General features: G+C 44.0%; 1 protein-coding gene across 1 annotated transcript in view; it reads left to right on the top strand.

Moving 5' to 3' along the window:
* The window catches only part of pkhd1l1.1 (PKHD1 like 1, tandem duplicate 1), a 40720-nt gene that overhangs the window by 11867 nt on the left and 14546 nt on the right, over nucleotides 1–14307 (top strand). Inside the window, exons 27-47 of the mRNA XM_068710924.1 lie at nucleotides 331–436; nucleotides 743–850; nucleotides 962–1126; nucleotides 1249–1370; nucleotides 1867–1999; nucleotides 2826–3018; nucleotides 5174–5316; nucleotides 5541–5645; nucleotides 5955–6140; nucleotides 6888–7061; nucleotides 7561–7766; nucleotides 7894–8866; nucleotides 9423–9671; nucleotides 9819–9968; nucleotides 10475–10649; nucleotides 11479–11635; nucleotides 11734–11890; nucleotides 12295–12504; nucleotides 12911–13040; nucleotides 13684–13925; nucleotides 14086–14222. Coding sequence (XP_068567025.1) covers nucleotides 331–436; nucleotides 743–850; nucleotides 962–1126; nucleotides 1249–1370; nucleotides 1867–1999; nucleotides 2826–3018; nucleotides 5174–5316; nucleotides 5541–5645; nucleotides 5955–6140; nucleotides 6888–7061; nucleotides 7561–7766; nucleotides 7894–8866; nucleotides 9423–9671; nucleotides 9819–9968; nucleotides 10475–10649; nucleotides 11479–11635; nucleotides 11734–11890; nucleotides 12295–12504; nucleotides 12911–13040; nucleotides 13684–13925; nucleotides 14086–14222 — 4221 coding nt within the window. The remainder of the gene's footprint in view (nucleotides 1–330; nucleotides 437–742; nucleotides 851–961; nucleotides 1127–1248; nucleotides 1371–1866; nucleotides 2000–2825; nucleotides 3019–5173; nucleotides 5317–5540; nucleotides 5646–5954; nucleotides 6141–6887; nucleotides 7062–7560; nucleotides 7767–7893; nucleotides 8867–9422; nucleotides 9672–9818; nucleotides 9969–10474; nucleotides 10650–11478; nucleotides 11636–11733; nucleotides 11891–12294; nucleotides 12505–12910; nucleotides 13041–13683; nucleotides 13926–14085; nucleotides 14223–14307) is intronic.

Here is a 14307-nt window from a genome sequence, read left to right as displayed (position 1 = left end):
ATTTGAGCGAACTCGTTCACATTATCTTTGGAGTGAAGTCACATTAGATAATAACGATGTGCTCTCCCACAGGCTACGTCTCTAGACGACCTAGCATGCTAGCATTCCATTGGTTGTGTAGGGAGAGGGCTATTTGTCACTTGGCGCCTGAGTTTTGTGATTTCCGTAGAATAAATAAAGACATTCAGCAGAATGTAGGAAATCAAAATGTTCTGGGGTAAACACAACCTTAGGCTCCTGTGTTAGTGGTTATCCCAGCCCGGTGGGTCTTTTATTATGTCGTGAAACTTGGTGCTTAACTCGACATTTTCTGATTTTCCCTGTTTGCAGGTGGAGGTTTACATCAACGGCATTCCCTCAAAGTGTTCTGGCGACTGTGGATATAAATGGTCTGAGGACAAGACTCCAGTTGTGACTGGAGTCAGCCCATCTCAAGGTGTCCTGTCTCTGAAATGTTATTGATTCATTCAACATGAAGCATTATGGCTTATTGATTGATTTTTAATATATATCTAATTGGCGTTTTTTAAACAAAGATGATTCAAATGAAACATTACAAAAAGACTACTGGTGTAGGCTTTGGTATCAATTCTTTTGTGTAAAACATTCAATACCAGTATACTACATAATACGACATTTTCAAGTACAGAAAAAATGAAGTGAATTGTCAGCTTTTGTGTACATATGCTACATGTAAAACATGGCGATGGTGGTGAGGGTTCTATATCACTTACCTTTTCAGGATCTAATGGCGTGGGGACTCTATTGACTGTCACTGGGACTGACTTCAGTAGTGAAAACGCCTCCATCCTTGTGGGAAAGACCCGGTGTCACGTTGAACAGATTACCGGTAAGTGAAAGAAGATTTTAGGAGTAAATACTGTATCCTGTCGTTGAAATGAGTCCGCTGTTTATTATCTAATGGAAGGAGTTAAACCACATTTTGACAATGGTATTTCAGCGACCACTCAGGTGTGCAGACTCGGCAGCTCCAGCGCGGGTACTTACCCCGTGTTGGTGAGCTTCCCCTCTCTGGGTGATGCACGCTCCTCGGGAGGCAACGTCTTCCACTTCACCTACCAGCTCATTGTTTCCTCTTTCTCACCGCTCTCTGGAAGCGTGGCAGGTCAGACTTTACTCAAACCTGTCTGTACAAGTGTTATTTATCAGAAAATCAAAAGCAGAATCACTTTCCCTAGAATAGAATAGTGTATAACCATTATCTTCTGATATGTATTTCTTTCTCAGGCGGCACTCAGCTGACGGTGACAGGTTTCGGCTTCAACCAGAACACTGCGGTTACTGTCGGCAGTGACGAGTGCACCGTGGTTCATGCCAGTGACACTGAGCTGAAATGCAGAACGCCAGCAGTAAGTGTACAGAATGCAAACTGCTGTTTATTCATTTTCCTGCATCAACTGAAAGAGCCGCAGCGCACTAAGCACTCACTGTACACTCTTATATGTCGGCACACATGAGCACTGTTGCTGTTGTTGGCACTGTCCGTGCTGTTAGCACCGTTAGCTTCTAGCCACCATGTTGAGAGCCGTGTGGAGTCAATCCCTCAATCATAAATATGTTCTGAATTTGGAATTTAGCACCTTTAAAGATGGAGATGAGCCATAAATTCAGAAAAAGGACTCAGTGATATCCTTTAAGTTGGATAACATAAGATAATATGAGCCATTATAAGCTACTGGTCATACCAGACCAAGTACTGCAAGGCTGCAACAACAAAACTCTGTTTTATTGAACATAAATTATATTTTTCATTTGAAAGACATTTTCCAGCCTGGCAAAGAGCCTGAGCTATAAACTTATTTGACTTATTTCGGAATAAATAAATGCTTATATTACTTATTTCAGGGGACTGCAGGATCACAGACCGTCACAGTGATGGTGGGAAACATGAGTCAGACAGCCAGCAGCTCCTTCACCTACGATAACAACCTGACAGCCCGGATCTCAGGCCTGAGTCCCAGCAGTACCACTGTGCTTGGTGAGTTTGGGAGGCCTTTATGAACTGTATTCATGCATTTGTATACCGGGGAGGATTTGTTTTGTCCTGAAAGGTCAATAGTAATACTATCGCTCTAGAGATTGAAACAGATATACGTGGTCTGCTTTCTCTTTGTTTACAAAAAGAGAAAGATTCAATGTGTATTCATTGTGTTTCAATGCCACGCCTTTTTTTTTCTCTCTCGCAAAACAAATCACAAGTTATCTAAAGTCATTCTACATTTGTCATAAGTGAATTACTTCCAGGAAGACAATATGTTTTGTATTACTTCTTGATTGTTGGGAACATTATGCTGTACTCTGAAACAAGATGATATAGAACAGGTTACTAATAGTCAACATCAGGGCTCTTCCTGTTGTTGAGGAACATAATGTACCAGTCCAATTATATACGTGTCTGAAGGGAATAGAGATAGCAAGACGTTTGTGCTTCACTGTTCAGAGTTGGCATGTGACTCCACCATCACGTCTCGCTGCCTTTTGTCAATGTCATCATCGTCACCTTGTTAGTTCTGTTTTTGTGTGTCCTGTAATGTTGACTTGCAGGTTTTCTGTTTTTGACCTTTGTACTCGCTAAACCTTGAGAATCTGACCATGACAGGCTACCACATCTTCCCACACATTTATAGTAAACAACACCAAAGCATCCACACAACAAGACTACGTGTTAAGGTGTCGAATAATCAGTGGTACTCACTTTACCAGGTGACAAGTGCTAATTATCTTGGCACTTGAGTGACAGAAGCTCCTCCGTGGAAAAGATCTGTTGACGTTTCTCTAATCTTTTCTTGGCGCCTTTCGTGTAGGACATGAGGTTCTCACCATCCAGGGCTCGAACCTGGGAGGCCGAGACAATGACAGCGTCGTGTTTGTGGGCGGGAAGGAGTGTGCGACGGTGCAGTGGACGGCGACAATCATCACCTGTCATCTCCCCGAGCTGCCGCCCGGCACGCACAAGGTGGATGTACAGCTTGGAAACAATGGCAAACCCCAGACAAGGTAGAGCTAACGTGACAGACATTTTCACTTCGGCAACAGTTCATCCGTTATGCACCGACTGAGCGAATGCCGATCGTATCGGCAGCTGTGAATTCTTTCTTGCAGGCCAGAAAGGTGTCAAGAGAGCTTTTGTTACACAATGCTAAAGGGCACAGAGTAGATCTGAAGATAAGGATTTTTATCAAAAACGTATTGTTATTGTTAGAAATGTCCCCTGATGTTTTTAGATTTTTACATGCACAAACAAAAAATCAAACAGTATGTACAGCATGCTTGGAGACGAAACATAAAACTGTAGTTCATGTAAATTAGTTCATGTAAAGCAGTTGTTTTTTTATGTGGGGAAACATTAAAAGGGAACTATGGCCATTTGCAAAAATCATACATGTTATTCCTAATGTCCAAGACAGCCAAAGAACATTAGTGAACGTGAACAACTCTCTCCCAAATCCAAAAACTACAGCGCTAAAACTCACACTTGTGATGTCATCGAGTCACACTTGTGATGTCAAGTGTGGAGCTGCGCCATAGACAATGAATTGTGAAAGATGTTTGAGACGACACTGAGCTTCTAATCATATAGGTACTTTTTCTGTTTCACAACTGAGAACGCTACAATAGATTATAACATAACGTAAACAAACATTCTGTAGGTTCACAAAATCAGTCTCAAATTCATTTACCGCTTCCAAAATGACATACCATGCACCACATGCCCAATATGTGTATCATAGTTCAACATACTCCAATTAAAGTGTTATTGGAGTTACAGAGCTGTACACTGTCATGCTAGCGTACCTATGTTGTGATATGTCACATGAGGAATGTGATGTGTGACATGTGATGTGTCACACCTTCCAACAAGCGTGAGAGACGAATGCACAAAATGTCCAAGAATGCTTTATGATTTGAACGTCACATACAGTACAGTATTTATGAACTCTGTACCGCAGTGCATTGTGGGATATTAATGCCGACGTGGTGTCCAGTGTTTGCGTACTGCAACATTTCTCTGGAAACAGTATGCATTTCATGTACTATTACTTTTGTCATGGGAATTATATCAAAACAATAGAATAAAACATAAATTAAAGCACAAACACAGATTGATTTGAAGAGTATTGAAGATTATTATTATTATTATTGATCAATAATAAGAGACGGATCACCTTCACAGTTTCATACTCAGACAGGTTTCAGACATACAAAAAATCTCACATACTGTTTAAGTATACTAAATAGCACGTTAGTATGGAATTTTGGACGCAACCATTGTCTACAGAGCAGCTCCAACTTCTGTACTTGGTGACATTTCAAGTTTGAGACTTGCTTCTCTGGTTTCTGGCTTTGATAGAGACCATAGACTGTATGTGAGAGGTGGATGTATCGTGACGTTACCCATTGGTTTGTTGACTGCCATGTTGAGGCCTCGGGTTTTGGCCATCGTCCTCCTTGGTTGTTAGCCGTCACCATCTTAAGTACAACGCTATGGTAGCGACCTGTCAATCACAAGGTAGCCCTGCCCTATAGTATACTCTGCTTTATTTGACTCTAAATGGATCATAATTTACTAAATGAACATCATGCTGTATTGAAGAAGACTTGAAACTAGAGATTGAGACCATAAACTCAAGTTTACAATGTTTACTGAGGTAGTAAATCAAGAGAGAAGTAGGAACATTTTCTCATAGACTTCTATACAATCAGACTCTTTTTGCAACCAGAGGAGTCGCCCCCTGCTGGCAATTAGAGAGAATGCAGTTTTAAGACACTTTGGCATTGGCGACACTTTTCAGATACAGAACAATTCACCTGAGCGAGAGTAGCTCATGATCACAGATTGAACTCTTCTACTGGAATTCTACATTTAGGATGTACCCACAATAAATGAACAATGATATGGCATTACGTGTTATATTTGATTAAAGGGAATGGTTTAGGCTGACCTCATCTGACGGTCTTTAAAAATGTACACAAGTTAAAGGCCAATGAAACAACTATGGTGGGTAAATCCTCCTTATCCCACTTGTATTTTCACAGTACAACCAATGACACACTTCAAAACAGATCATACTACGCAATCAATTTAGCTCACAAGCCAGAGGGCGTGGTTCATTTTGGGACTTAATTGAACTTTTTTGTTTTCGTTTCATAGCAACGGTGTGAACGCCACCATTGAATACATCCTGGAAATCTACAGCATCTCCCCACAAATCGGCTCCTTGATGGGAGGAACCATGCTGACTGTGTCTGGTTCTGGTTTCAGCAACAATACCTCGGACAACAAAGTCTCCGTCGGTAAGCAAAATGAGACACGGCTATATCAAACAGACTTATTACCACGCCAACAGTCCCCACCAAAAACCATTCAACATTGTCAGTGTTTAACAACAAGATTCCATCTGTGGAAATCTACAGTGATGTAACCAGGCGTGAATATGGAAACGCTGCACAATAATGCGACCGCTTCAGGTTCCGTATGTGTTCTCACACATGTTTTGTGTTGGTTTGCGATGTAACAGGAGGAGTTGAGTGTGAAGTGAAGGCCGCCTCAGAGAACGAACTGCAGTGTGTGTTGCAGTCGGAGGAGAAGACTCACATCGTCACCAACCAGGGATCCCACAGCAGTAGGTTAACGTTTCGATCCTTTCTGTAGGTGTCAAATTTAATCTGAGTTGACTAAAACAGAATACAACAGAAAGAGGATCACGTTTCCCAAAGCTGCAGCAAGCAACGAAGCTGTCGCCTGCAGATGAAACAGGTCTGCACTTAGAGACTGTTTCAAAACCTGTTCCACCTCCAGTTTTTCATAATTAGCCACATTTAGAATTGCACTTGTAAGGTATTTTAATAACATCTTGCTTGATCTCAGACAATGAAACCTTTCCTGTGTGTTATTTTGTGTGTCAGACTTTACATTTGTTTGTGTGTTCCAGCTTATGGACAGGGGTATGCGTGGAATCCCGCCTCACTGACGGTGTTTGTCGGAGACACAGTATTGTGGCGCTGGGAGGCACCGGCCTTCCAGAAAGACGCTTACGGGGTCGTTAGTGTTTCCAGCCCGAGTGAAACCGCCCACGATGGGGGACCACTCTACAGCGGAGACACCAATACAGCCAAAGGTAGAATACGGAGTCACCTGCCCTGTTTTTACTGTTCAATATCATCAGTGGGCCAGGGAAGCTTTATTTTGTTATGAGGCTTTGTGTTGGGTTTGTTCTCTCTTCTTCTTTTCCTTTGATTAATCAGATAAAAGTGATATTAAAATCTCTTTTTCAAGCAAGAACTATCTAAGAAGAGAGCTCAAAAAGAGCATCATGACTCTAAACAGATATGTTATTTTTTTAATTCTATTTCCTGCCCAGGGAATACAGATGTAAATGAGCTTATAGCTATCTTTGGTACGGCTAAGAAGCTGTGCACTGTCCCCGTCAATTAGATTAATAAATAAACAATAAATACATTGCAAACAACTATAAAGTGCTTTGTTGGAGATTTTTAAGCCTGGATGTAAAGAAAAATACAATAATAATAATAATAATAGCTGTAATTGCAGCTCATACTTTCTTGAATTGCAATATGGTCCGTTGGTCTGTGTTCACCCTTTTCTTAGTGGATTAAGAAAAAGGACATTTATGGTTCACTTCTAGTTAATTTCCCATAAATTCTGCTGCAGCTGCACAATTAATACATCAACATGATCTGATTTAAATTAAAATCTTGTCGTGTCTGCGATGTTGTAATGATGTGATATGTGACGTGAGGAATGTGATGTGTTGAGACGAATGCACACCATGTCCAAGAATGCTTCGTTATGATTCAATGTCCCATACGGTACAGTACTTATGAACTCTCTCGCTCCCCCTCAGGGTTTTTCAACTACCGCTTCACTGCGCCCGGTGTGTATTACTACAGCAGTGGCTACATAGACGACGCCAAACTCAGGAGCCTGCAGGGAGTCGTGAAAGCCGAGGCCCGACCGGAGAAGAGAAGCGGGGTCTCTGTCAGCGTGGGAGGCATGGAGGCCAGACACGTGACCGGAGGTAAACGTATAGATGTGGATGAGACGCTCTCAGTCGGCAGCTTGATCCTCCAGTGAAAGTAAAATACTCGGGGAGCTCCTTAAGAATATGATCTGATTTGATATATTAAAAATACAGTCCACAAATGTGCATAAAGTGCTAAAATTCATCAGGATAGAAGTCCCATGACTTATTATCATTGTGACCCTGTAGTCAGGGAGGCAGTGGAAGGGGATGTATATGCCACTAATAGGCTATGCCATTTGTACACTAATGCACCTAATGAAAACATACAAACATCAATATAATACAGTCATAGAAATCATTTAAAAAGAAAACACAAATTCGAACAGGTGTAATTATTATTATTTGACGTGTTTAAGACGTAAATCAGGTCAGATCAGGGGAATGACGTTTATCTTTTGATATTTAAAGATAGACAGGACTCTCAACATCCAGCCAAATGAGGTCCGAGTCAAATTAAAGACAATTCAACGGATCAAACTGTCCCTCCCTTCAGGTTCTCGTCGCGTCTCCAGAGCAGCCCCGCAGTGCGTCGCCTCCCCACAGTGCCCGCAGACCAATGTGACCTCAGGCGGCATTTCCTTCAGCGCCTCTGCCTGCTCCACCCCCACAGTCCACTCCATCTCTCCCAACCAGGGATCATACCACCAGGTCATCCACATTGAGGGCACAGCCTTCAGCGACACCGCCTGCGCTAATGAGGTTAGCAGGAGACTTTTTACAGCCTTATCTATTTCAATGGATTTAAATCTCAAATGGATTGAAATGTTAATTCATCTTTGTGCTGCTGAGAGTTTTTCTCACCTGTCTGCGTCTGTGTGTCCTGTAGGTGACAGTGGGAGATCAGCCCTGCCAGGTGATCAACAGCTCTCACTCTGAGATCAACTGTCGGCTCGGCGGCGACAGCCAGCTTCCCATCGGCTTCGCTCTCCCCGTAGCCGTCAGAGTCAACAACCTGGGCAGCGGCATCATCACCGTGCCGAACGAGCTCGGCCGCCGCTTTGTGGTTCTGCCGGTGATCGACTCCGCCTCGCCTCCAGTCGGCAGCCCCAACGGCCACACGCGGCTCCACGTCCGCGGATCCGGCTTCTCCGGAGGACAGGTGACTGTGGCCGGCCAGCCGTGCTCCGCTGTGTCACTCAATTACACTCACATCACCTGCGACACCGCTCCCTCTCAGCCGCAGGCCGGTGATGTCGTCTTCCACGCGGGCAGGATCCTAAGCTCCTGTGATTCAAACTGCTTCTTCAAGTACTCTTCCTCCGTCACTCCCACAGTCTCCAGTATTTCCCCCGACAGCATCAGCGACCCGACCACCGTCACCGTCTCCGGCTCAGGCTTTGGCAGCAGCGTGGACAACGTGGCGGTCTTTGCCGGGACCTCGGAGCTGAGGGTCACCGCCGTGACTGACGGCAACATTACGCTGATGGTAAACGCCCTCCCCGCAGGAGAACACCCAGTCAGAGTGATTGTGAGAAGCAAGGGCCTTGCATCCGGTTCCGCCACCCTGAGCAGCCGTGCCCGAGCCACCCTCAACCTGGACGTGGGCAGCCTGGCTGGAGGGACCCCTCTCGTCTTCACCGGAAATGGCTTCGCTCCGGGGAACACCAGCGTGACGGTCGGTGGCTCGCCCTGCGAGGTTCAGGAGGTGACGCCGGGCCTGCTCCGCTGCCTGACGCCTCCTGGCCGCGAGGGGCTGGTAACCGCCGACGTCCAGGTCTTCTCGGTGCGGTACCCTCCGCTCAACTTCACCTACTCCGCAGCCGAAACGCCCATCATCAGCTCCATCAGCCCCAGCTCTGGTAACTACGGTCCTACGCATCCTGTAGCCATGGTAACACTGGTCAGGAGGAGAGTTTGTTTCCTTGTTTGGGATGGCATTTGTTCTCTTCCTTAATCACCCTTGAAAAAGGAGACTTTTTTTAAAAGCACAAAACCTAATAAAAAGCACAAATTGATTCCTCTATAGTTTTGGGTCATCATTACTTAGACTTATTCCATTTTATAGTAAACTCTAAAGTGTAATCTTTAAATGTAATCTTAAGGGTTCAAAAGCAGCAGATATTTTATTTGGGTGGGTTATTCTCAGCTTTCTGCACGACGCTTGTGCTTCAGAAAATCTATTTTTTTCCAGATGGTTGATGGCATGTTTCAAGTTGAAGTTTTCGAAAACTTTTAAAGCTTTCTGTAACTCTACAATTTTGATAAAAACAATGAAGCCATCATAATTAAAGTAACACATACATCAGTGGATCCGTCTGAGCATTTGTGTGTGTGTGTGTGTGTGTGTGTGTGTGTGTTTACCTTATGTGTTCACCAATGTCTATGATAACCTTCCCCTGGGTTTATTTCCCACAGGGCCGAGCGGCGCGACCGTCACGCTGACAGGCTCAGGATTTGGTAACGACTCCCAGCACGTCTCCGTCACCATAAACCACGTCCCCTGTGTCCTGTCCACCGTCTCTGACACACAGGTTCAGTGCACTGCGGGAGACAACCCGGGGGGGGCGTACCCAGTCGCGCTGTACCACCAGGTCAAAGGTCACGCCCAGTCGGACGTCATGTTCACGCACGAGCTGACGCTGAGCAGCGTGCAGCCCAACCAGGGTATCCTATCCAATCCATTTCTTGTTTGCATGCTTGTGTGTACATTTTAAATTTGTTTGTCTTTATCCTCATACTCCTAGTTTTCTTTTCTTCCTCACAATTCAAGTCTGGTATTGATCAATTCTTCCTCCCTCATCCGTGACTCAGGAAGTTATGGCGGCGGCGCTCTGCTGTCGGTGCAGGGTTCTGGGTTCGACCCGCACACCTCCAATGTGACGATCTGCGGGAAGGAGTGTGAAGTTCGCCGAGAGGGTTCCACATCATCCCGTCTGTACTGCCAGTCTCCGTCCATCAACGGTAAGTTTAGTTCAGCGTCCTTTACTTCACCAGGATAGTCCACTTGTTGGGGGATTTTTAGTAGCGTTAGTGCACTAAGAGATGTACGAAGTATTTATTTATGTACTGCCATTATTACGGGAAGCACAGTGACCAATTTCATCTTGATTTCTGAAACCAAACTTACGCTCTTATACATCCCAAAAAAACCCACATTTTTATCAGTTATTTTACTTCGTAGTACAGCTTGTTGAAGGGTTTTCAAGTTTTTCTTTTGGAAAGAATGTGTTCCTGCCGGTTCACGATATTTTTAGTTCTCGACTCATTAAGCTGGACAAAGAGGAATGTTGACAGCCTTTCATGGCAGGAGACAATGTCAATGCAATCAGGGGCATGTTGTGTAAGAAAATAAGTTGTCAGGGATGATAAGACATCTGAAGGCTGTTTGTTATCTCTGAGCACGCATCTCGATTCTTCCTGTCCCTTTTGTTGTCGTCTGTCCCGCCTGCTGTTCCGTCTGCTCCCAGGCACTCAGTCGGAGGTGAGCTGCGTGGTCGCCGTCATCAACCAGCTGGACGCCGTCAACATATCAGACGGCTACGCCTACAAATCTCAGATGACTCCGGTGATCACCGAGGTCTCTCCGCGCAGAGGAGGCACCGCCGGAGGCACGCGGCTCACAATCACCGGCTCCGGTTTCAGGTGCAGTGAAGGAACATAGCACAATGGAGAGACACACCCCCGGATTAGGGACCGCTGGTTAACAATCAAGCGCTCGACTCACGTTACACAATTTGTCCCAGGGGACGTCTTTGCTTTCATTGGGTTTAATATAAAGACCTTCTCTTGTTTTTGTCAAAAAGTGATTTTAGAAATTGAACGATACGAAAATAATACTTTTAATATAATTAGTTTATAAATAGTGCCAAGAATAAAGCTTCATTGTACAGTTTTATATACACATACAGCCCATTAAAAGCACATTATGATGAAGAACAGAAAAAATATATTCATACTTATATGTTAAACATTATATCATATAGTTTTATATATCAAGACACCATAGTAACACATAAATATAAACATAAATATTCCCCTCTATTCTATTAATTATATTATATCATTAATTGTAATATTATATTATACTATTACAACTTAATGTAAAATAATGTTATGTTGTATGATAATATAGGGTAAACTACGTGGTACATTATAATGTTTTAGTATGGTATATAAACTATATATATTGTAGCATGATATGGTATGTTAAAGTAAGGTATATTTTATTATATTACAGTCATTGCTATCCAGCATGCTATTGTATTATATTATCCTTAATAAAATTATATAAATTCTTACTATACATGTGCAATTTAACTGAGGTACGGTACATTATTGTATACAGGGTTATCATGTTATGGTAAAGTATGTTATCTTTTATACACATATAATATGTGTATGTCACAGTAAAATGTATAATATAATCAATTAATTCATGGATCTATTGACCGCTCACTTTCCTGCCCCACAGCACCAACATAAATGAAGTCAACGTGACCGTGGCGGGCTCCGTGTGCGACATTCAGTCCACCAACAGCACACACGTCGTCTGTGTGACCAACTCTCAGCGACAGTCTCAGGAAACCAAAGTCAGACTCAGCATCAGAGACCGAGGCATCGCCAAGATGGTGAGATCACGTCCCCCGACCTGACTCACAACACAGTTCCTTATATGATGAGACTCATGTCTCTATAACACATGTTTGTTATTCGCCTCTTTCCTCAGGATAAAGCGGACTTCTTCTACGTGGACGTGTGGTCGTCCAGGTTCACGTGGGGCGGTCTGTCTCCACCTGAGAAGGGCTCGTTTGCCGTCATCACTAAAGGCCAGACCATCCTGCTGGACACCAGCACCCCTGTGCTGAAAATGCTCCTCATTCAAGGTACACAAAGGACTTGATCCTGGCTGTTTTGGACATGTTTAACTACGCACATTGTGTGTTTGAAGGAACCGACGGATTACATGTCACTGAAATAGTACCTCATACATGTGGTGTAGTGGCTAGCACTGTCACCTCAGAGCAAGAGGAGCCCGGGCTGGACGGCCCTTCTGTGTGAAGTTTGCATGTTCTCCCTGTGTCAGCATAGGTTTGCATGTCGGGGTGAATGGTTCACTCTTTTTTTGTGGCTGTTAGCATGCATGGTTGCCTGTGTCAGCACTGCGATAGTCTGGCAACCTATGACTTAGGCAAAATTTGTCAGCTAGGACAAATACCTAAAGTATTGTGTAAATGTTTTTTTTCGCCACTAGTCTTGAGTTTGAAACTTACTGTTTCTTTGTCCTCAGGAGGCGCGTTGGTGTTTGATGAGGCGGACGTAGAGCTGCAGGCAGAAAACATCCTGATCACGGACGGTGGACTGCTCCAGATCGGCCAGGAGGGGGCGCCATTCCAGCACAAAGCCATCATCACGCTCCATGGAAACCTGCGCTCACCTGAAATACCTGTTTATGGAGCCAAGACGCTGGGTGTCAGAGAGGGAGTGCTGGACCTGCACGGTATGAAACAAACACATTCAAACAGATGTACGCTAAATATGAAGCTACAGCCAGCAGACAGTTAGCTTAGCTTAGCACAAAGTCTGATAACAGTGGGAAACAGCTAGCCTGGCTCTGTTCAAAGAAAAGAATCTGCCTACCAACACTTTTTATAGTGAGATTAAATAATTTGCTGTATATCTTAAAACTATCAGAATACTTCCACCGCCAGCAGCAACAGAGAACTGAAATAGTCGTGACCCAAATATTCCTAAAAAACCCTGATTACATGTCATTATGTCACGTAACGCTAAACTGACAGAGTCATTTTAGTCGTGTGTCCTGAAGGGATTATGGATGTCATTATGAGTGACACCTCACCTGCCCTCCTCGGGTGCAATTCATTGTTGACAACCTGTTCCTCCAGGCATCCCAGTCCCTGTCCCCTGGACCCACCTGGCCCAGACGGCGGCCAAAGGCTCCGTCACACTGACTCTGATGAAGGAGGTGACGTGGAAAGCTGGAGATGAAATTGTCATCGCCTCCACCGGCCACAGGTGCGGTCTCCAATTTATGCAGGTGGTCGAAGCAGAAAAACACAATGATTAAAAGTCAAAATACAAATTGTATAATTGTGTCAACATTGAGTGAAGACAAAAATGTATGGGGTCAGATCAGTCTCAATAATTGCAAATGCACACAGAAAGACTTACAAATGCAAACAGAAAGATTCAAAAATGCACACAGAACGATTCACAAATATAGTTCTGCATTTGTATGTATTTGTGTGTGGATTTTTTCTATTTGTTTGTGGATCGCACTGCATTTGTTTGTGGATCGCTCCACATTTGTTTGTGGGTTTTTTGAAATCCTTCTGTGTGCATTTGTAAATCGAATATATTTGTGAATTGTTCTGTGCGCATTTGTGAATCTTTCTGTTTGCATTTGCAATTATTGAGACTGATCTGACCCCATAAAAATGTTCCAAAATCTTTTTTGGGAGTTTGTTGTAATCCATAAATAAGGCGGTAGCTAAATTAAAATATAATGGAGAAAAAAACAAAAGGAACCCCAGATAAACTAGCCCTGCTAAAAGGTAACTAGCCTAGCTTAGCAGAGGAGCTGCCTCTGTGGTAGTTAACTTTAAATCAAACAATGTCATGGAGCCGCAAGTAGAAATCATGTATTTTCGTTTTTCAGGCACAGCCAGAGAGAGAACGAGCAGATGAGGATCGCCGGCGTGTCGACCGACGGCAGGACCATAACCCTGACCGAACCGCTCAAGTACACTCACCTCGGGGTGACCGTCACGCTGCCCGATGGTATGGTGTTTGAGGGCCGAGCCGAGGTGGGTCTCCTCACCAGGAACATCGTGGTGCGAGGCTCCGAACACCAAGAATGGGACGAAAAGATCAAAGCCTGCCCCGACGGCTTCAACACAGGTACTGTGTTTTAACTTGTCTGATTTGATTCGACACAAACGGCTGTGTAAAAGTAAAGAAGAGACATAACGATGCTGTGCAGTCAAATATATTCAAACTGACAACCACTTCAGATTCACCAACATGTATGGGTAAACATCTTTCTGTCCCTGTGCTGCAGGTGAATTCAGCACTCAAACCTGTTTCCAAGGAAGGTTTGGAGAGGAGACCGGCAGCGACCAGTTTGGAGGCTGCATCATGTTCCACGCACCCACACCAAATAAGGATCTCGTCACAGGCAGACTGAGCAATGTTGAGGTGAGACGCTTCAAGCTTTCTCTGCTCTAACGTGTTTTATCCTTTGCATCTAATCATGTTGATCAGATTACTGAGACAAATCACA

Source organism: Cebidichthys violaceus, unplaced genomic scaffold, assembly GCF_023349555.1.
Source record: "Cebidichthys violaceus isolate CVI_PGR_0920_01 unplaced genomic scaffold, fCebVio1.0.p SCAF_16, whole genome shotgun sequence".
In the NCBI taxonomy this organism is placed as follows: Eukaryota; Metazoa; Chordata; class Actinopteri; order Perciformes; family Stichaeidae; genus Cebidichthys; species Cebidichthys violaceus.
This window is presented reverse-complemented; position numbering and strand designations above follow the sequence as displayed.